We start from the raw sequence: 24,802 nt of genomic DNA on the forward strand, positions 1-24,802 counted from the left end.
TCCGAATGTACCACCGGGTCTTCACTGACCTCAAGGGGAATGTCAGAGGTGGAAGGTGCAGCTGAAGAGGATTCAGGTTTTGGCTTACTCACCTTCCTCTTTAAACTCAGCTCAGCTGAAGGACTCATGCAACCCTCCATCACATCACTAGCCAGATATTTAAGTTATTGGTTCTTAGGATAAAGATTTAAGACCAAAAGATGGCTATGTAAGGTCTTAGGCATGAAGGCCTGACAAACAGAACAAGAACAGTGATTGTGACTAGGCCCTAAACAAAAAAGACAAAGGTCGTGACTATATTTATGTGAAATATGCCTTCCATACCTACACTTGCCCTTCCTGGATGACATGAACAACAGCAAATGGCAGCAGCAATAAAATAAATCCCCAATGGTGTACTGTATCTGAAGCTGACAGCAATACACATGGAATCCAACTACAGACCATACGCAAGAGTCAACTTTCCAAATGGCAGTGAAAAAGATCTGGGGATGGTACATGTGGACGTCCCTTTTATGGCTGACATTGTCAGAGCCTACTTGCGACTTCCCATGTACTGGCAGTCACTGTAAGCTTTTTTTACACTAGCTGGATGTCGGGCTGATGGGCAGAATACAACCCATATGTAAAGAATACTGCAATATTGAATAGAAGGACCTATGATAGTTATTTGCCTAGCAAAGAGCTAAAGACTTTTTTGGCCCTCAAATCTAGCTACAACTCTACTGGCAGCCTACGAAACTGATACGTTTTATGATTTTTTGAAGTTTTGCAGACATCAACTAAAAAGATTTGGATAGGCTGGCAGTTGGCACAGAAGACTAACACTCTATTAATTAGCACAGAGTACTAAGGCTTTGAGTTGTTAATGAGCTGCTTCTGGTAGCAAGAGATGTGGGATTTGAATCCTTCTGTCTCCATTTATTTACTGTGTGACTTTGAGAATTCACTTTAACCAGACAGTTCTCTTGGGTCACCTCTAAAAGACACACCTGCTTCCAGAGGACTTATCTGGTCAATAAATGAATACAATAAAATAAAAGTCACAAGTAAACACACTAGGACATGAGGTATGCACTCTGATACTGTAAGGAATGATTTGGACCATGTTCTGGATAGACTTTAAATTATGTACCACTATTTTTGTACACATAATCAGGCATCAATAAGTCAATAGCTGGTTAGTAAAACCTTCTAGAATACTCCACCATGGAAACTATTTGTGTGACATATTGTTTTTCAATTTCTAAAAGAACAATTCTGCTTTGCATTCAAACTAATGCTTACTTTATGTTAGGCACCCAAAATACTTTCTTAGAATTCATATATGATTGCTTTATTATAAAGGATAAATGATTATGACTTCAGGGTTCAGATTTTCAGGTCATAAGTGCTTTACTCTTAGATGGTTTATATAAAGCAATTTACTTTGATCTGTGTTGTTGTTTACCCAATGCATATAATTTGCCAAAAATTATTTCATACATATTTGTAAGTACACACACACACACACACACACACACACACACACACACACACACACACACACACACACACACACACACACACACACACACACACACACACACACACACACACACACACACACACACACACACACAAGCTGATTAAATTCTTTGTTGAATTCCTGAAATTATTGCAGCTTAAAGCAAATAAATTATGGTTTAAATGATTTTTCTCTATTTGCTTGTCTTCTGCTGCTCAAAGAAAATTCCACCTTAGAAATAAAAAAAAAAACATGTCTTTTCATTATATCTTCATTTTCTGAGTTATTTTAATGGCTCAAAATCACTCCACATGCTTCTTTTATAATTCAAAATGGCAGATGATGGGGCCTGCCTTTGTAATGTGATCTTGTTTTAGGTTCATAGTTTCATAGGTAGGTACTACGCTATCTTCCCGAAGGCATTTATAAGCCTAGCCAGAATGTGTTGGCTTTCACCGCTCCCTTAGATTAGTTCCCTGTGCCTCTGTCCAGCAGAGCCACTGAAGTGATCCCCGAGGCATTGGGAAGTAGAAGACATACTTAGTTTGGTGTCCTACTACTTGTCAGCTATAAATGCATAGCAAGGATTGTTTACTGCAGCACAAATTATGAAGAAGAAATGAAAGCATTTCATTTCTTCTTTTCAGAATATATTTCAAGTCCTCTTTATATGGGTTATGCTAGACATAAGGAAGCGGTGTTGTTTTCTCATGCCATTAAGCTAGAATGACAAGACAGTGAAACATTGTTATCTAATCACACCTTCTGTAACAGCTACTTCTATGGTTCCTTGACTGAGCTTCATTTATGTGTTTTTCAGAGCTTGTTCTATGCTATAAATAGCTGTTAGCTACTTCCAGCAAAAAAACGTAGGTAAATGTAGGCTTTTGTAAAGGGATTCTTTTGTAGTTCTAAAAGAAATGACAGACCTTCCTCCACACTCTCTGCTGAGTTGTGAAAACTCTAACTGCGAATATATACCACTATTGCAATCCAGAAGGAACCAGCATGCAGTAGGAGCAATAATACGCCCTGTTTATTAAATGAAACTACACACACCAGTAAAAATAAAAACTTAGAAACGTAACACTCTTGTAACTACAAACGGATTAAGCACTTTCATCCACCAGCATGTGGACTTCATCAGAATGAAAATTGTAAATGTGTTGATACTTTACACGAAAAAATATTTTTTGACTTTTCTCTAAATGTCACAGAAATCTTCGATATTACATTTAAGTTATATTAAGATATAAACTATAACCAACATGTAAAGCTTAGCATTACAATACTGTGTTGCTGCTTATGTAAACTTGTCAGAAGGGGTGACAATCACCTTTAAACCCCTGACTGAATTGCTTTGTTTTGCTATGAAATGGGGGTTTTAAGTTCTCCTCTCTGCAATAATAACAGTGGAAAACAGTTCCAAAGGTTTCTGCCTTTTTTAGATCAGTTGCTGTGTTCCTGACATTAGCATGATTAATTGCCCATCTAAGACTGACAGCAGTACCTGACAGGGTATGTATGTGTCTTTCGGCTTTTCCCGGTTAGGGGTCACCACAGCAGAACTCCGGTCCACTAATGATTGGCAGTTGATTTTTACGTGCCGGGTTGCCAGCCCTGACGCACAACCTTCAACGAAGGTATGCCCATTCACGCATGTCTCCACTCAGAAGACACTCTAGCTGAGAATCAAACCAGACAGTGTCTTACTGCGAGGTGACAATGCTACAGTAGCACCACCACCGCGGATAGTACCTGACAGGGTAAACTACAGATTTAACTGTGTCTATTATATATCATGCAGGAGGAGACAAATTCCTCTGCAATGTATGTGAGAAGATAAGCTTAAAAAAGTAGGTGGGCTTTCCCTTTCTTTGATTCCAATGAAATAAAATAAAAGTTTTAAAACATACAAGCAGGTTTCTGGTACTAACACAATATTGGAACCATATTATAGGGAGATAAGCAACCTTAGGATTGAGTTAAACTGTAGGAAAGGGTGGAGTTTTCCTTTAGTTGCCAGTATATGTACAGATTTGGATTTTGCTGAAACATCATTTGCAAAAGTTCCTACTTAATATTTGGTTTTCCATAGAAGAGTGCTCACACGCACCTTCATGCATGAGAACGTCTTTGAAAAAGAAAAAAAAAAAACATTTTGCAGCCATAACTTAGAAATTTAAAATTTCTGCTGACCACAGAACTGTTACAAAAATGCTCCCCTGACATCCGGAGGCAGGAGGAATTTACTTAATTGAGGGATGGGTTATTTGGTAAAGTGCTAACAACTGTAAATCAATTAGATAATTGCCATAAAATTAAGTAAGTGGTAGGTTTTTCCCCTGAACTATTAATTTTCTAGGCTGGCAATTATCTGCTTGATTTGCATTTGTTAACACATTACCAATTACCCTAGCTTGTACTTTCCTACTTTTGACGTAAATATGCCCTGTTTTCAAACCATAATGAATGCAAGATGGGGGTGGGGTGGTTATAACACTTTCATGTTTGGCAAGAGTTTTTAAAGGAATTTTTAAAAATAATAAATTGTTGAAAATTATGTTTTATACAAAGCAGTATTCACATGTATGAATGTGTATGGTAACATTCCTCCACAGAAAAATGAAATTTCATGAAAAAGCTTTGCTCTTGACTATAAGAAGGAAGAGAATACCATTTTAAGTGTTACATATGAACAGTGCCATTAGGCTGTGACAGATCTGAGCTGCTATATATGACCAATAATAAATACTTCACTTGTGCTAGTGACCTCTGGTGCCCACTTGCTGCCTGAGATAGGCAAAAGGTCATCCTCCCCTGCCAATTCCATCAAGCGCTCAAGTTAATATATGAACTCACTTCATGGAATGCAAGACAAGTGTTCCTCTGCCTTGTACTTATGTACTTAAGAGTATAGCAGTTATCTTTCAAAATCCTGACATAGTTGCATAAGTAAATGATACATGAAAAAGCTGCAGACATAGAAATAAAAGCGGTGATAAATTCTCAATCAGCAACTCAGAATCTTCTCTGCCAATGACTAGTGGGACCCACATGCATAATCCATTTCACTCTGTCCCTCACCCAAAACTTCTGTTCAGAAGATTTTTCCATCTTCAGAACCACTGAAAACAAATGTGTAACACATGCAGCATCAACAGATGTCACAAAGACTTTCTAAGAACTGCAGATCCCATTTAAAATATTTCTCGACCTGAAAAGGAAGAGCTAGTGGAGGGACATTCACAAATCTAATGCTGTTTAAAAGCAAACAAAAAGATTTAAAATGTTATCACTACAAACATTAATGCACAATACCACCGCAGCAATACTGGACATGCCAGATGCATACCCTGCCATTCCTATTCATAAACCCTCAGGCAGATCTTTTTTACTTTCTGCCCACATCATTCCCATTTTGCCTTCCTACTGTTCCACGGAGGCTCACAAATGCTTACTGAAGTTGTTTGCTCATTTCTCATTAATGAATATGCACATATATCCAAATCTGACTGCCGGCCTGATTGAAGTTAAAACCATCAAGAACATACATTGTCTGATATGCAGACATTTCTGTGCTTTCACAGCATGGACTTCATTTTCATCTAAGAAAATCAGACCATCACTCCTCCCTTGCTAAAAAATTTTTGGTTCCATCCTGTGTGTAACAGCTTGCATGGCTCTTTCTCTTTGTTTCAGGATATGCTTTAAGAGAAAATTACTTTCTTTTTTTTTAATTATCATGGAAACAGTCTGACTGCTAGGACAGACACTTCTGAGACCCCTAGATGTCTGTTAGAAAATCAACTTATTAGAACCTCTTATCATACTTCAGACTCTAATGTTTATGTGAGGTGGAGATTGTAAAGAACATTTTCATGGAATACAATTGCAAGTCTGATTTTTTATTGTAGAGGTATCTAGTAAATGAGAGATGGCCATTTCCACCCATTTTCTACAACCTATGAAGGAACATTACTAATCCACAGAAAATGGACAGATAGAATTACTCCTTCGTTAGACGTGAATGACAGAAAGAATATTGCTATTAAGTGGAAGGTTGTTTTCAGAAATGTGGATTTGACTAACATTGTTGATCACTTCCTATTTTGTCATTAAGACAATGACTATTAGCAAAACTTTCCTTAAGACCAAGAATAATTTCATTAAGGGGTACAGTATAGTTAAAAAATAAAGGCACTTTTTCCTGCAGTGGTTGTTCAGAGTGTTGTTTTGTTAGCAACGGGCCTATTGTACAAGTGTCATCTATAAGAATATCCTTCAATAATCCTGGCCATTTCACTTACAGTTATTGTGGAGTGGTTTGCTTACCTTCTTTATCATTTGAATTTTTGTTCATAGACAAAACTATGGGGAAACTTACTCCTAGAATATATGATAATTCTTTGGCCATCAAAAAAAGTAAGACAAATTTTTCACATAAGCATAGTATTGTCTGACAGAATTTTAAGAACTGGATTTTTGATGTGTTAGACCAGGTTATTATGTGTAATATCGGTGGAGATTTTAAAAGCTTGAGTAAAAACAAGAAGCTTTAATGGCAATTAAGGTTGCAGACAGACAAATTTCCTGACCTCTGTAAAAGTATTATCATTAGTGTTTTAAAATTGAGACCTGTACCTTAGTTTCATCCACAGCTCCTTAATTTACTTTTCTCTTTTAGTTTCTGATATTTACAGATTTTTTAGGAAGCATCAATTTTTACATATTTTCATTTATTGATTATATGTAGTTGGTCATGATAGCTGATATCCACCTCATTTCGGTTGCAATTTTATGCTTAAACAGTAGATGTCAGCAGATGTTTATAATTTACGATTTTGAATTGCTTATCCATTGATTTCATGACTGAATTTTATTCCTTGAAGTCATTATGCCGGTTGGTTATATATCACCTGACTTGCTGGAGTTTTAATAAAAATATACAAGCAACACATTTTTTATTGGTTGAACTCAACATAGTTTTTTATCCAGTGAAATCTGTGCATTTACGGTGAAAGCACTAATAAAGTAATTATTTTTAAAAATAGTTTTGCCATCTTTCAAATGAGCACACAAAATTATACAAAGTAACTGCAGAATTAAACTAGACAGCTATCACATAACGCTGGGTTTTATTTTTGTGAACACTATGCAGTCCTGGAAACAAGATGGATGAACTGGTCTTTGAAAGAGATATGGCTTCCTGGAACTGGGTGGTCTCAGAAGAATGACTGCCTAAGGGCTAGCCAAGTAGTCTTATAGGCAGCAGCCAGCACTCATCCTAACTGCATAATCTGTTGCAGATACAAACAAGTCATAATAAACAATTTCATTAATGGTTTTTATGGCACTATTCTACAGCATGTGTGAGAACTGTTGTCTGGGCATGGAACTACTCTGTTATATCTCAAAAGCAGATGGGAAGCCACAATTTTGGTGATGGAAATCTAAGAACATGAGACTTCATTTTTCACAATGTCCACTATGGTACTAGCCAAAAAAATGAAAATAAAAAATAATCCAAGTTTAGGACTGATAATTCCATTTTTGTTCAGTATTTTAATACTTGTTTCACTTACCCATCTTCTTTGGCAGCAAGTAAACATCTCGACTGTAGCGGCCCTCTGGTGCATTGTATAGTTCTATAAGTGCAAGAGCCTAAGGATCACAAAATTAAAAAAAAAGGTACAGTTCAATAAGCCTTACTCGTGAAATTGTACAACAGTTTGATGGAAAGTCCTAAGAGGTTGCTAATCTGATTTTGGACATACTGGCCTTCCTGTACAACATCATCATCTAAAGTCAATCTGGTCAAAATTTAAGCTGTTGGGAGGATGAGTGGAAACTCTTCTTCTAAGAAACAGTATTTACCAGGTAAGAAATAAATGGAGACCCTATGCTACTTGTGAAATGTTGCATCCTCTTCATAAGTCTCCATAGCCTCACCAATATTAACAACACTACATTCACTATATTCACAATGTCTACAGGATCAACCAATTTACCCCTTAGAACTGCAGCCTTTGAAATGTAGATAACTGTTAAATAGTATATTCAGCAAAGACATCCTACATATGACACTTCCACATCATTTTGTGGACAGCAGCCATCATGACAAACTGCATATTTTCTATTAATTGTTTTAAGGCTTGAGTAACTCACACTAATAACTGTGGGTAATAAGGCCAGTAAAATTCATTAAAATATAAGAAAAACAGCATAATCATGAAAACACAATAACATTTAATAGGAAGGTTAAAAGCATTAAACACACTATAAAACATGAGACTTACTTAAGCACTCTTTTTTTCTATTATCATTTTAATGAGACTTCATCAGAACAATTCTATATCACTTAAATAAAATCAGTCACCTGACTGTCTTTAGCCCTTCAGTCATAACTTGTTTTAAAATTAATTTATAAAATTATACTTTAAAATAAAATGTCTGTGATGTTCACAAAAACTAAATATAGTAAAAAAAATGTTGATCACAACTGAAATAAATGTGGTAACGCATGTACTTTGCTCACTTAGTAGCACCGAAAACTCCAAGAATAGTGTCAGTATTAGTGTCCAGTGTCATAAGAGAAATTAGTGTCCAGTGTGTCATAAGTGAAGATAATTGGGGGTCAGAAAGCTTAACAAGATGCAGAATCCTCATCTTAGAAGGTTTCTGCATCATACTAAGACTTTCTAATTCTGAGACTGCTCCACTGCTGAGAAGTCCCCCTTGTGTGGACCTTAGCAGCAAGAGTGGTCTTGTGGGTGGAGGTACATGCTAATGCAGCAGTCTAGGAGATTGTCTAATGCTAGTCTGACAACATGTTCTCCAAAGAAATGTCCATAGCTCCTGATTTGCTGGCTAAAAGATTCATAGAATCACTTAGTCAAGTAAAATTTTACTCAAGGAAAACAAAGTAAAAGCCGTCAAAAGACTATGGTCACACATTCACTCATATGGGGGTATTTACAGTGCAAACAAGTTCAGCAAGGCTGTGTGTGTGTGTGTGTGTGTGTGTGTGTGTGTGTGTGTGTGTGTGTGTGTGTGTGTGTGTGTGTGTGTGTGTGTGTGTGTGTGTGTGTGTGTGTGTGTGTGTGTGTGTTTTGTGTGTCTGTCTGGGTGACTCTACAAGAAGTTAGGTAAGACATCGTGTGTGGGTATCTGTATGGAAGGTAGGGAACGCTAAGAATTTTTCTTTTCAGGGCTTGGTCTTGTGATATAGCTGGAGATGTTAAGAAAAATGATGACTTCCTGAAAGTATTTATTTGAGTTACAGTTTAATAATAGGTAGCTTAATAATCTCTAATAATTTTTTTATCCAAACTAATGTGCAGCCCTGAAACTGATGATATTTATAACAGGTGTAAGCCGGTAAAGCAGTTTTTGGGTATTGATTTTACTATCAATTGTCTGCCAGCTCTCAGCATTCTGTGATCATATGGACCATTTACTCCCGATAAAGTGACAGGCCATTTAGAAGGAAATTATTCAGGAAGTCATCAGGAGCTTTCATCTGTGCACAAACCAATCACTGAGCTGGCAACAGCATAATGACCATCATCAGCCACTCCTTTCTCAGGCCACCATGGCAAAGTACTTTCGCCTGGTCAGGCAAGACACCTTGCTCCACAAAAACAGACAGGACAGAGGAAGCAAGAGGGAGAGATGAGCTGTGGGCAGTGGTTCCCCCAACACTCAGGGCAGTAGAGCTTAACAAGAGTTAGAAGGGATTGGTAGTCTATAAAGGCAGCTCATGGTAAAAATTGCTGATAGATAGTTTTATAGATAGTTTTTTTCAAAATATTAAAAAATGACATTTACAAATACTGAATCTGCACACAAGTCTGTAGTGCCTCTCCTTATGAAAGTATATTTTCAAGCATTAGATGTGCATGGCAAAGTAACAAAAGGCAATTTCTACAAGTTTCATGTTCTAAAAGGAACAGGAAACTTCCTATTAAGTTACTATACAGCAAGGACAATTGAAATGAGGTGAATACTAATTCCTCAATAACCAGAAAAGAGAAAGAATTGGAGATACTGAGGGGATAGACTACACCACAGACAGAATAAAAGAAAACATAGCATTACGAACAAAGACTTTAAAAGAAGTAGGCAGTGAAACAGTCTGTCAGTGTTTTTTTTTTCAAACACTCAGCAAAATAAGATGTCTCAGGAAACAAAAGAATTCTGTATAAGTGGAAGCACAAACACATAAGGGCCTATATTCAGTACTATTTGTCAGTGATAAAGAAGATTTGTCATTATTCCCATCCTTGTTGGTTTGTTAACTTTACTCCAAAACAACCTAAGTGCATTTCACTGCTGTTGCTTTTCAAAGTGGCTAATTTATCTTCTTTCATTATGTCGCCATTGTAGTCTTTCAACTCTTCTTCCCTTACTCCAAATATTTCCCTTTCCTAGCTGTGAAACAGCTGGCAGTTAAGATTTGTTTGCTCATGTGATTGACACCTCACAATAAGAGGCTGTTCAGCAATTTGCCAAAAAGACGTTTATTGCTGGCTTCTTTACTAATAGTACTGCTCAACAAAGGACATGCCATTCTGCTGCACCTTCAGTAACTGACCATGTACAGGTTAAGCTCTCTTTATGTCCTCAGTTATTAGTCCATATTCCTTAGCAGTTCCTACCCACAGTATTTGCCATAATCCATCGCTTTGGCACCAATCATTTGCCTGTGTTAACCCTTTCTACAGTGTAGTAATAAATGATTGCTCCCAATTTGCAATCAGTAGTGAACCTGGTCAACCACAGGCAGTTCAAGTTTGCCTGGACTTCTGTGAAATAATTTCCAAACAGTAAAGGGCCTAGCACAGGACCCGGTGGTACTCCGCCAGTGATTGGTCTTTCTCTAGAGGTGAAATCACCCACTTTGACAGTATGTGCCCTGTCGGTGAGCCAACTGGCTACCCATCTGATGATGTAGGGATTAATTCCCAATTGGGAGAGTTTCTCTATAATACCTGAGTGAGGATTGTCTCAAATACCTTGTCTAGGTCAACATAGGCAGTATGCACTGTCTCTCCCTCGTCCAGGGCCTTGGTGACTTTCTAGAAAAGATCAACCAGGTTTAAAAGGCATGATCTACCTTTAATGAATCCGAACTGTACTCGGTCCAGAGCTTGGATATTACCTATGTTCTTGTTAGTAAGCTCCATAATGATTCTTTTCAGGGCTGTGCAGATGAGGCTAGTGAGGTATATGCAAAAGGGAGGGCTGTACTCAACTATTGGTCATTGAGTCCCCCAAGCTTATGGGCCTATAATTTTCAGGGTCAGTTGATGGTCCCCCTTTGTGCAGAGGGATTACTGTTGCTGTCCTCCATTTTGCCGGAAGATAGTCATTTCACAGGCTGTGGTTACACAGGGATCCAAGTGGGTCTGTTAGGTCATGTTTTAAGTTGTTTAAAAGGCAACCTGGGATGCTGTCCTGTCTCAGTGATGCTGTGTTTTTGGCCATGGACAGTGCAGAGATGACCTGCTCTCTTGAGATGATAGGCTGAGGAATGGTAGCAGGTATACTTTGGGGGATGACCAGAGGGGGCAGGGGGGTAAAGTTTCCTCCATTCTGTCAACTAGCAGGTTGACTATTACCTTCAGGTGAGTATGGGTGGTGCCATCCACAACTGGTTCAGTGCATAGTTGGGTATTCCCTTTTAGATTTCAGACATAGTTAAAGAATGCCTTGTAATTATCCTTAGCTAGGGAGGCTATTTTTACTTTGTGATTAGCTTTGGAGGACTTGACAATATCTATAATTTGTTTGTTTAGACTAGAGAGAGATTTCTTCTTCTGCTGAGCCACATTCCTCTTGATCTTGGACATTATTTTATTTCTCTTGTTGTGTAGCCTGTTTATACTAGGGATCCACCAGAGTGGCTTGTTTTTTTAGAAGACCTGGTTTCAGTTCGGTTGGATACAGCTGATTCAGGGGATTGGTGTACACCTCTGCATAGGAGTCTGTGTTAACTGTGTTTAAGAGGGCTTTGAAACTTCTCATACCATCACTTAGTAGGAGGTAATTTGTCTTAGAAAAATTCTTAAGCATTTTTGAGGTTGATGGTGTATCTGGTCTTATGATTAAATCGAATGAGAATGACTTATTGTCCAATCTTACCATGGAGGACATCACATGGTGAGGTGCAATGCTCTCCCATGTTACTGAGTACTATGTCCAGAACATTTGAGCCTTTTGTGGGCATGTGGACTAGCTGTTCCAAAGCATTTGCACTGACAAAGTCCAAAAACCTCTGAGCCAGCATGTTTGCAGTTGTTTATGTTTCCCAGTCAATGGTAGGATAATTAAAATTACCCATGAACAAGGTGCTGGGCTGTATTGCAAGTGACTCCAGTAAGACCGGTATGCAGTATGCTTTTTCTAGGTCATATTAGGGGATCTATGATGTGGTAGGGGTCTTTGCCTATAGTTAATTGGACACGGAGTAGCTCAAGAGAGTCATACTGTTTGACCAGTCTCAAGGTATACTTATCTTTAATGAAGATTTATGCACCTCCTCCTTTGGTTCTTTCATGCTCAGTTAGTCGTCTGACTGAATGGAATGCCTAGTAGCCCTCCATAGCCGGGGTGCTTTCTGTACCTTTGAATCATGTCTCAGTAACTGCACAGACATCAACATCTTTCAAGGTGAGGAGTGCTTACAAGGAGTGCAGTTTCTTGTTTAGACTCCTGGCATTAAGCAGCAGTACCTTAGAGAGGATTTTATTATCTTGGGAGGTTGGTTATTTTGACACTGCCTACAAAAGGCACAATAGGGGTGGCTAATACATTTGCCAGTATCCAAAAGCCTACAGGAGACAGGTGGCTTGTCAACCATGCTTCCCAGGATGACAGACATTGGATCCCCTTGGACTGACATTGACATTGAACAACTGGAGAAATGGTCACCATCCACTTTTACTGTGTTCCTAGTACTTCAGCATCAAGCCTTCCAGGGAAAAATCATGCACAAGAATGGTGTGCTTTATATACATTTCACTACATTCATTATTTAATTCAATTATACAATAATTGAACAATTAATCAGTGAGTCAAGAAGGTTAAAATCTAAAGTGCATCCAGAACAATAAAGTGCTTCAGAAACATTTAAAGTGCATCAAACATATAAAGTGCAACCCCTTACATTCCTATTGCATTTTTAAGATTATAATTTAAGAAGTTAATACAAAAGCACTTATGCATCTCTAGATTAACAAATACTAAAACATTTTGCCCTACAATAGTTGATCAATTAGTCAGTGAGTCAAGAAAATGTAAATCTAAAGTGCATCCTGAGCAATTAAAGTGCTTCAGAAACATTTAAAGTGCATCAAAAAACATTTAAAATTTAGCCCCATGCATTCCTATTGCATTTAACATTATAATTTAAGAAGTTCATACAAAAGCACTTGCGCATCTTTAGATTAACAAATGCTAAAACATTTTACCCTACAATGGTTGATCAATTAATCAATGAGTCAAGAAAATTTAAATTTAAAGTGCATCCTGAGCAATTAAAATGCTTCAGAAACATTTAAAGTACATCAAAAAACTTTTAAAATACAAGTTCATGCAAAAGCACTTATAAAATAATGCATACTGAAACATTTCATCCTATACATGTAAATCTAACTCCATATTAAGCCCGTGGGGCCACAAAGTTCAAAAATTAATAATATATCTACTTTCCATCCTTAACAGAATGCGCCCATATTCCATGCCTTGTACTGCATAAGGTTTGTTTAAAACAGAAAAAAATAAACTGCTAGTGTTACCATTGTGAACAGCGTGGAAATTGTGCCACAGGATTATTAAGCCTGACATGCCTCACGTCCCCCAAATGCCTCATAATTCTTCTTTTCACCATTCTTCTGGTTCGGCCTGTATACCACTTTACAGGTAGACAATCACATCCAATGGCATAAACAACCCCACTGGTACTGCAATTGTAAGATTCCAGGGTGATGTACTTCTTTCCATTAATCAAAGTACCTAAAATGTTCTTGACTTTGTCACACGCCTTGCACCTTCCACATCTAAAGGTACCTACTGTGTTAGACCCAGTTTCCATCCTACTTACCCTACTGTTCAATAATTCGTTCAGGTTGTGAAATCTACTATGAGAAAAAAACAACCCCGCCCTTGAAAATGTTGTTCACTTCCTCATCCTGCTGTATAATAGGCCAAAACCTGTGCACTAACGCCTTCAATGTAGCTGAAAAGGGGAAAATTTATTAACAAAAATATATCATCCTTGCCCACTTTATGGTAATCTCCACACCCATGATGTGTTGCATGACTCCATAGTCTCCGACCAGTAATTTGCTTTCTCACTTTTTCCTCATCCCTATTTAACACCTGGCTAGAATCCCCTCTCTTCACCAACTTGCATCTAACAATGTTAAATTCCCATCCAATGCAGTTCTCTCATGAACATCGTCACTAATGCGCTGGAATTCTCCATGAGGTAGAGAATCAAATGAATGTTCTGGATGCACGCTGTCTGCACTCAAAACGTTATTAGCCGCTGTTTCCTTATAAAATGGTTTAAAAGACACTAGCTTGTCTTTATCCACAAAGAACTCCAAATCTAGAAACTGTATCTAATGTCTGTGAGTTTGATAGGATACTGTGATGCCATACTGATTCTGATTTAGTTCCAACATGAAATGTTCAAAAAGACTAATCTCCCCTCCACATATAAAAAACAAATCATCAATATAGTGCTTGAAAACTAACATTTTCCAAAAAAATATGTATTCCTATAAACACAGCTCTCCTCAAAAAACTGTCCTTGGTGAGTTGGTTCGTGGAGTGGTATTTTTGGAGTTTTCTAACATTGACATTCTCAGTCAATGAAAGATACCCTGTAAGGTATTGACGGTTTACCTGTTACAGCACTGTACTCTGCACTTGCTCCTTATAATTTTTACCTTTAGATTGGATGCCTAATCCAAGTTATCAAGACATAACACACTAAGATTTCCAGTGGGCAACTTTCTTAGACAAGTACATCATTGCATCACAGTGTATTTAGATTTAGGCAAAGTATCTCAAGCAGCTGTTTTGGGCAATGAGGTGATTTTTATATCCTTGTTAAAAAAAAAATCCCATGGAATAACTGCAAAAGTATGGCTGTATGCTCATGCCAACTCCATATCTCCTAGAACAGCAGTCATGCAGCCACATCATTTTTTTCACATTCTCCTTCCTCACTTGTTTATTAGACTTTTTTTTACACTGTACTAAATGTCAGTTCATGCAGAGTCCTGAATAAGAATTACAGTGTAGTAAGTGCTAGTTTGTACATTGCACTAATTACAGTTTACAGCGTAGTAATGTATACTTTATGCAGTGTGTTTGAAACAGTTTAAAACTATAAAAATTACAGTTTACGTAAGTGTACCACACAAAGTTCACATTGTACTAAATGCCGGTTAATGGGATGCAGTAAGGTTTACAGTGTAGCAGGTAGTAGCTCATGCCATCTCATAAATACTCTTAACAATGCAGTAAATTATAATCTGTGTGGTGTAATAAGGTTTGAGTAAATTATAATCCGTCTGTTGTAATAAGGTTTATAGTAGAGTAAATTATAATCTGTGTGGTGTAATACAGTTTACAGTACAGTACATTATAATTTGTGCAGTGTAATAAGGTTTGACTAAATTATAATGTGTGGTGTAATAAGGTTTACAGTAGAGTAAATTATAATCTGTGCGGTGTAATAAGGTTTACAGTAGAGTAAATTATAGTCTGTGTGGTGTAATAAATTTTACAGTAGACTAAGTTATATTCCATGAAGTGAATTGAGTGGGCCAGTTTAATAAATGGCATATGACACAGTTTACTAACAAAGGATTACAGTACTGTATAGTAAACTAGAGCTTCATGCAATATCCAAACTAAGGTTTACAATATAGCAAGTAGTAGTTTATGCAGTGTTCTGCATAAGGTTTACAATAGAGCAATTTATTTATTTTTATTACTTATATATTTGTTAACCATGTAAACCTACTGGACACAAGTATCCCTCAACAGGGTAACTCAGGAGATGTCTGGTTAAGTGACTTATTGAGAGTCACACAGTAGGCAAGTGAAGGTTTGAGGAATCAAGCCCTGTACCTTGTGTACAAGAAGCAGTTTGTAGCAGCTCATATCTTTATTCCTCTGCATGAAGTGCCAGGCAAATGTAAATTGCTAGCCAATGCACTGTATGCCTAAGGTTTACAGAGTAGTAGCATATCATGCAGTGTACCAATGTTTAGAGAGAAAAAAATTAAAATTCAGGCAGTGTGCTGAAAAGTTGACAGTGGGGTTAATGAAAAGGCATGAAGTGTTGAATAAGAATTACAGTAGTGTAATACATCATACAGTTCTGTGAATAACACTTAAAGTGTACTTAATATATCATGTAGCACACTGACTGAGGTTTAGTGTGTAGTGAACAATACGTCATGCAGTGCAATGAATAATGTTCACATTGTACTAAATAATAGCTTATTCAATGCACTGAATAGGAATGGCAGTGCAGTACATTACAGGTGGTCCAGTGCCCTATATAAGTTTTAAAGTGTAGCAAACAATAGCCCATGCCCTGTACTAAGGTTTACAGTGTAGCAAATGAAAGCCCATGCACTGTACTAAGGTTTACAATGTAGTAAATGATAGACCATACACTGTACTGACTACGGTTTACAGTGTAGCAAATGATAGCCCATTAACTGTACTGAATAAGGTTTACAGTATAGCAAATGAAAGCCCATGCACTGTAATGACTAAGGTTTACAGTGAAGTAAATGATAGCCTATGCACTCTATTGACTAAGGTTTAAAGTATAGTAAATGATAGCCTATGCCCTGTACTAAGGTTTACAGTGTAGCAAATGAAAGCCCATGCACCGTACTGACTAAGGTTTACAGTGTAGTAAATGATAGCCCATACACTGTACTGACTAAGGTTTACAGTGTAGCAAATGATAGCCCATTAACTGTACTGAATAAGGTTTACAGTATAACAAATGAAAGCCTATGCACTGTAATGTCTAAGGTTTACAGTGAAGTAAATGATAGCCCATGCACTCTATTGACTAAGGTTTAAAGTGTAGTAAATTAGAACCCATGCACTGTACTGTCAAAGGTTTACAGTGTAGCAAATGATAAACCCATGCACTGTATTGCCTAAGGTTTACAGTGTAGTAGATGATAGGCTGACCATGCACCGACTTATGCTTCTCATTCATTAAATTATAGTTCATGCACTGCAGATTAAGATTTACAATGTAGCAAATGATAGTCCATACAGTGTAGTAAGGTTTACAGATTAGTAAATGATACTTTATGTAATATCCTGAGTAAAGTTTACAATATACTATGTGGTAGTTCAAGCAGTCTGTTAACTAATGTCTGCAGTACAGTGTATGCCAACTCATACAGTGCACTGATTATGGGGATTACAGTGCTGCAAATATCATGTCAGACAGTGCACTAAGGTTTACAGTGTAATAAATGATAGTGCATGAAGTGCACAAAATAAGGCGCACAGTGCAGTACAGTAAATGATAGTTCATGCACTGTCCTGAATAAGGTTTACAGTGCAGGAAATTATAGTTCATACAGTGCACTGAGGTTTGTATTATGCAGTATATTGGCTAAGGTTTATAATGGAGTAAATGACATTTCATGTACTATACTGTGCTACAGTTTACTTCTGTGGAAATGCTAGCTTATGCAGTGCTTTGAATAAAGTCTAAAGTACAGTAAAGGGAAGCTCATGACTGTAGGAGCAAATGACAGTTCATGCTGCATACTGAATAATGTTTACAATTCAGTAAAAGATTACATAAGCAAACTACTGCATAAACCCTGTTGTACAGCTAATGACCATGCCTGAGCTCTAATAAGTGATATTAGATGCATTATGATGAATGGTAAGTGCAGTGCTGCAAAAGATAAACTCTGCAGCATAATGAGCGGGAGTATGCTGAGAGTGGTGAGACTCTGTGGGTTCAGTGCGGGAAAATCCTTCTTTGTAGTGGCTGAGACTATACACAATTAGATGACTAAAATTACATGAGGTACAGTGACAAACTATTCCAACAGCAGTACATCACAGCTGCAGTGTTACTGCACAGCAGTGAATACAGTATAACGAAGGGGAATTCTGAGGTTATAAAGAACAACAGTGCATGCACTGCAATAGATGTTAGGACTAGCTCTGTAGTAAAACATAGTAAATAGTTTGCAGCCGAATGTGGTTACCAGGAATGCAATCTAATGATGGCACTTTCAGCGTATCTGAAGTTATATCAAGTGACACGTACTGCAATGTATGACAATATCTGCAGTGTACTGAAAGGACATACTTGTACAGGTGTTCTTGCAATACAAAGGCTAAAAACATCAGCACTGTAGTAAACTGTATGCTTGCAATTTTGTGACTTACCGTTTTTGTTCTGTAGTAAAGGATAACAATTTCTGCACAGTTAAAGGCAATTATTGCATCATATAATTCATTTACCTGTTCACTTTTTATTGACCATATTGGAATAGTAGATATGTGGCTTCTTTTCATGGGACATCCAAGGTGGTACTTACACAAACTAGGGTACATTTATCCATAAGGCTACCATACCTGCAGCTTTAATAAACGGTAGCTTCTTATAACAGGCAGTATAGTTGAAAAGTTAGTCTCACTGTATTAAAATTCTTGGGTCTCTAGTTTGCACCCAGCTGTGGCACTTTCTGTTTACAGACTTCATGTCCTCCCTATCCATGCTGGCTTAGCTAGGTGCTCTAGTTTCCTCCCTCATATCAAAGATGTGCTATTAAGTAAACTGGTATTTCTCTAAATTACTCATAAGCATGTGTGTGTTCTGTGATTGAATATATGTAATATCCTGTTTAGGAATGATTCTCTGTCTTTTACCCACAGGTAAGGAGATCCTCTGCAATCATGAAAAATTTGTAAAGTGGGTACTGGAGAATGAATGAATAATTCATAATATCAGCAATGAAAATGCCTGTAAAACAGTCAAGGACAGGTCCCACAGCATAATGGAAAATAGCATTAGTAATGCAATTATCAACTCTGCCTTTACATTAATACAATAGGGTGGTATTAAGAATACTGGAATTACACACAAGGGTAGATTGTCTCCTATTAATTGCAGTTTGAAGCAGGCATTAGACATTCTACACAGTGCATATTGTTAAAGGTAACTTAAAATTACTTTTCATGGAAAATGAACTGAGCATTTTCAATTTTTTGGATAAAGAGCTAATATTCATACATGTTCATGAACAAACTTAAATGGTTTTATACCTGGGTGGTAGCAGTGATTGACAGCACAAAGGTTGGAACTGTGGAGCAGCTCAGGTTAAGTAGTCGGCCCTGCATCAGACAAAAAAGAATGTTAAAAAGAGTTTGAAGATAAAAGAGGCAAACACCTCAAATTACATTCTTTTAATTCTTACATTAGTACTCTAGACATATCGCAATACGGAAAACTACACATACGTTAAGCCAGGGATAAGACAATGACAATATACTGACAGAACCATAGCTACTTCCTGTTTGAAAGAATATATCACAATTTCACACTCTGCAACTGCTCACATCTGTAGTCTCAAAATGTTTCCATTGCTTACAAACTGCTATTTGTATGGAAGCAGGCCCTCTCCAGTCCACTCCCATGTGGGGGTAAGTCACTCACACCCACAAACCCGTATATACCAACTGCACAATTGCACAACACTGGAGAAGACAGAAACTTCCCCAAAGCAGTGCAGACAAGACTTGGGAAATACTTTACTCACAATGACATGAGCAAGTAAATGGTTTCCGAAATTGCATGATATAGGTACACACAGTTAAGTCACTGTAGCCCTCTCTGTTGGTATTAAACTCCATTAATTTGTCAGTATTAGTAAACCAAGTAACTCCATTCCTTTTTTTATGAAGAAACTGTACATGTAGAAATGACTTTTATGTTTTCATATTTAATTGGATTATACTTGGCTTTCTAACTTGTGTGACTGAAGCACTGACGATGAACAAAATGAGCAGTGAGGCCCCTTAATGAACCATCCATTCAAATCTAAACCATATGATACTAACTTATAGAAGGGTGTTCTACTATGCGTATAAAATACACACTAAAAAAGCTGCAGTGCTATTGACAAGATTTTAATTTTGGTTAATTTGTCAGCTAACTGTCCTTAATGATCTGAGGAAATTATCTCCTAATGCACTCTGGCCTTTGCTCAAAAGATTTTTATTTTGCCCCTCTTCCAGAAATTGTAATAATTTGTTTTACTTGAGGGCATTACAATTACAATCTCTATGTAAAAAGTAACAAAGAAAATGCATTTTGCCCTTGAGTTTATGAGTGATATATATATATATATAGATATATATATATATATATATATATATATATATATATATATATACACAACAATGATAAGAAGAGTTCATTAAAATCACAATTAGTTCTCATTAGTTACCCCGAGTAAAACATATTTTTGTGTTGACTTGCATGCTTGTGCAAATGAGCACACTCCTTCAGCAGAAGGGGGAGTTTTATGCTACATGAGTTGCCACAGTGATAAGGGAAGAGGTAAGATCTTTAACGTGCACATAGAACACTGCAGAAAGTACCATTATCACTTTAGTACTTTGCATTAACTCGAAGATTTGCACCTTCAGAAGTGGCAACAAGGAGAGCAAGAATCAAAGCTACAGATGTTGCTCCGCTCAGTGTCCCATCTACCCCACTCCCTCATCTGCTTTGCTCCAGCCATCATTTCTCTGTCTACTCTGTCCCTAGCAAAACCCATTTTGTGCTGTAAATGGGCCTAGCTGATCTTCATTCTGGGCATTAAATATCATTTGTTTTTCTTTTAATAAACACCTCAAGACAAAATGCACTGCACTGAATGCTTGCACAAAAACTCTGAATGTGAACTACTAGACCGACTTTCACTTTTCTAGACAACTGAGAAAACTGTCATCATGTGGTTTATGCTTTAATCCTTAGGCAGTTAGTGTTGCCATTATACTAGTAATTCATCAGAAATGATATGCGATTGTTTCAAATGTTCCAAAATAAAACACTCCCAAAACAGCATCAAAACACAGTGCCCCCCTTTCTTAGTATTGAACAAAATGCCTAAGATTTTTAATAAATGTGTAAGCATATACTATGCATTAATTTAGGTTAGATTTTAATGCATACCTGAATGCCACATATTTGACAGGGTGTCATTACTATGTTAAGCACATTTCTGCTAAGGTGACAAACAGCTGGTCATTTTGTTCTACCCATCCTTAGTCCCTGGAAATGATATCTGATTATTATTTCAAAGCTAAACTTACTGGAGTGACTGGAGCTGAGAAAAGGCAGTTTCTAGGGATTAAGAAAAATGTACTAATCAGATCAGTATTACACTGCTCTGAAGTACCCAGCCTCCATTATGCCATTAATGTGTATTCATACAAATGGATCTTTCATGAATACTTAATTAGGCACTTTCATACATCGGCACTAAGTTTAAGACAGCAAACCCAACATTCCACTGGTGAGTAGTGACATTAGGCTCGGGCATGGCCACCAGGAGCTGCTAGAGCTGGTCATAGCTGACTGTGTGAGCTGCTGATAGTCCAAGGTCACTATAAGGTTTCTCCTGATATGCTGCAACTTTGGAGTCGCCAGCAGGGTACAGAGGGATCTTCCCCTGCAGGGGGGCCTGGGGGTGCAGTCTTCCACAGGGGAAAAAAAAGAGTAGCTCAAATTTGTAGCAAATATCTTTTAAACAGTCTGGGATGTAATATTGGTCTTTCCACTGTTTGCCTTTGCAAAGCTGTCATAAATTTCACTTGAGCAAATTCCAGTATGGTGGGTAAACCACTTTTAAACAGTGAAATGTAAATAATTACTTTTGCGGAGTACATGCTGCTGTAGTTGCGCAGAATAGTTTTGCCAAAACAATTGTACTGTGATCCATGCAATATCTCTTAAAAATGGACGTAATGCACAAGGAACTTGATATGTAATTTATAAGCCACAGGCAACTCAGCATTACAGCAATTGTTCAAGAATGCTTTTTGAATTGCAAATTAGGCCAGCAGGTGGTGCTAACTACACATAACATGCACTGAGTCACAAAACAGTAGCTCCTGTACCTTTTTGAATTACTGCTAGCTTTTACACTCTGCACTGTTTGCCGCATCTATTTCCTGTGATAGAAACATGGTTTTCTGAGTCCCATTCTTAGACCAAAAGTCTCCAAAATTAGAAAGGAGTCATTTGTTAATTCAAGACACAGTTTTAACAGGTTTATTAAATATTTTAAATGAGACTCTAAGGTAACATCCCTAATGCGGAAGAGTATGGGGGAGCTTTCTGTGTAGAAATAGGTTTACCACCTTTTCAAATGCCCAACATGCGACATTTTTGTACAAATGTAAGATTGTACAGGACAAAATGTATCCACGGTCAGTGAAGAGGACAGAAATTCACTTTTTTTGCCAAAATAAAAACTTATACTTGTAGTATTTGAGCTGCTTATGCTATTTCATATAACATTTAGGTCTGTCAGATACAAAATAACTGTTTATTCAACTATTAATGAAAATTTAGGAGATATTTTTCATCCTAAAGTCTCAGGACATTTGCCATTTTTTAGTTTTTTTTTTTCACACGACACAACTGCCCAAAGAGGGACAGGCAGTAATCCTGTGCAGAAAATCGAATCTTATGTACCTTGTGGCTAAGGATGATTGTGACATTTCTTTTCTGTCTTTAACTGACTTAAATAAACCTTTTGTAGTACCTTTCTAAATGATACTTTATTACACAATACAGTCTAGTTATGGTAACTGTGATGCTGCCCTATATAACTAGTTCTATAAATGGAACACAAACACGCATAGCAAATAAATAAAGGAAGAAATTTAAATTTAGGGTTACTTTTCCAGGCAACTCCAGTATGCAACTCATTACCTTGCACTGACAGAGACATTCCCCTGGATTTACTAATCTTCCATGCAGGACTAATCTAGTCCTGCATGGAAGTGGAAGTTGAAGAGGAGGACGGTAGTGCGCCATGCGTATTAATGAAGGTGCGCTGCCTGAACTCCAAATGCTACACGGAGCGTGGACGAGTGCAGGGGGCGTGTTTGAGAGCAGAGCTCTCAGAATAAACATGCCCCTGCAAAGTAGAACAGAAGAATGTGTAAATAAATGAGCGAGACAGCTCACAAGTGTCTGCATATCCCCACCAACAGTCTCCATGTGTTCAACAGCAACAGTACAGTCAAATAAAATGAAAAATCCCTATTATTGATGTGTTTTATAACCCCGAGTACAGCAAACTGTAGGTGCGCTGGTTTGTCCATTGCCTAGCTACGGTTAAAGCAGCTGAAAAGGCTGAAGAGGATAAAAATGCAAATAAGCAGCACAGCATCCGCCTAACGAACAGGCATTCCCGGTTTGAGTCCCACTGCAGCACAAATCATTTTTCACGGGAAATCTGTATATGAACATAATTTTACATTATTTTGCCGTATAACCTACAGAATAACAATTAAATGTGAACTGGAGTACTGCATGAAATGCACATGTGAAGTGTTAATGTCATAATGAATAAGGCACATGTACGCAGGTCTAAGCACAAATAAGCAGCGATAAGCGTGTCCAAGTGCGCTTGCATGGGGGTAAGAACTGCCACACAGAGTAAGCAAAGTAGAAGCTAATGAGTGTAAGAAACTGTAACCGGAGGTTAGCAGTGCTTACCGTCGTGCAAACCTGCTTACAACCACTGTAAAGTCCCTTAATCACTCTGGATCCAACGGCCCAAGTTCTGCCCAGCAACAAAATAAACTGCCTCTGCAAGGCTCAAACCCAGAACCCTGTATACTATAGTAACAGTAGTTAACCACTAAGCCATTATAGTAATAGATAAGTGAGATTAAGGCCATACATCCCATACACCCACATGGATTTATTTATATATATATATATATATATATATATATATATATATATATATATATGTGTGTGTGTGTGTGTGTGTGTGTAGATATACACAGATCTACAGTTATGATAAAAAACAGCACACAAGAATGACATATGTTCACAGGCTATGCCAATGGAAGTTAGGGGCACAAAGAAGAAACATGTAACACGTAGCATGACCTACCCCCCCCCCACAGCCGGACAGAGGAAACATACACACAAACCCACAAACAATGTAAATAGTCCACTGCTACCCAGACCACAGGCAGGATACAACCGGGGGGGGGGTACACAGTGGTCCAGTGAAATCTAACCTTGGAACACAGACAGGAGCGTCCCTTGTGGGACGCCCCAAAAATTGACATATTACCAAAAGAAGACGATGCATCATCCATTCTGGCTGAGGTGTGTACATACCCGGAATACAAGGGTGGGAAAGCCTGATGACCCATGGGTTGAGACAATGTATGACATGGGTCCCGTGAAGTGGAGTGTGGGCAGCGTGTAGTGGTGTGTTCAGACCCGACCTGCACCCAGAGTAAGGATGGGTGCTGTAGAGGAGATGTGGGTGGGGGAACTATGGGTAGCTAGTAATGGGTCTAGGTGTGCAGGTGTTGGCTGATGTGGGTCTATACAGACAGCCCTAGGGATGTGAGCAAAAGTGCTCATTGGGCAGAGGCGTCGCCGAACTAGCAGCCACACCCGCTACGAGTCCCACTGCAGCAAAGTCTAATCTACATGGCAAAGAACGGAATGACCAGATGTAGATGTATATATGTAGAGGTATGTGTGTGTATATCTACCCATAGCTACATGGAGATATACCTCTCCCTCTCCATAGTAAAATTTATACATACAGAGACGGAATACATATACATACCCACATATAGATATATATATATACATACGCAGACACTCATACACCCATATGTTGTTAGATTTATATAGACAGCAATATATAAATATATACATGTATGCATACATATACAGATATATCTGTATATAGTGATGTAGATATTTATATATATATATATATATATATATATATATATATATATATATATATATATATATATATGTGTGTGTGTGTGTGTGTGTGTGTAAATATACACATATATATAGCTAGGATATGATACAGCAGTTACAAATTACATATGATCACAGGCTGTGTCAATGTGGGTGAGGGATCCAATCAACAAAAGTGTAACATGTAGCAGCAACCCCCCCCCACGTAGACAGGTGAAACATAC

General features: G+C 37.7%; 1 protein-coding gene across 4 annotated transcripts in view; it reads right to left on the reverse strand.

Annotated features, from left to right (window-relative positions):
* Positions 1–24,802, reverse strand: part of LOC122806453 (S-adenosylhomocysteine hydrolase-like protein 1) — a 909,608-nt gene that overhangs the window by 41,332 nt on the left and 843,474 nt on the right. For all 4 annotated transcript variants that reach the window (XM_044076911.1, XM_044076910.1, XM_044076908.1 and 1 more), the window contains exons 14-15: positions 18,857–18,925; positions 7,093–7,171 (exon numbers count right to left, since the gene is read on the reverse strand). In XM_044076911.1, coding sequence (XP_043932846.1) covers positions 7,093–7,171; positions 18,857–18,925 — 148 coding nt within the window. The remainder of the gene's footprint in view (positions 1–7,092; positions 7,172–18,856; positions 18,926–24,802) is intronic.

The sequence above is a fragment of the Protopterus annectens genome, chromosome 7.part0 (assembly GCF_019279795.1).
Source record: "Protopterus annectens isolate FY-2018-M chromosome 7.part0, PAN1.0, whole genome shotgun sequence".
Classification (NCBI taxonomy): Eukaryota; Metazoa; Chordata; order Ceratodontiformes; family Protopteridae; genus Protopterus; species Protopterus annectens.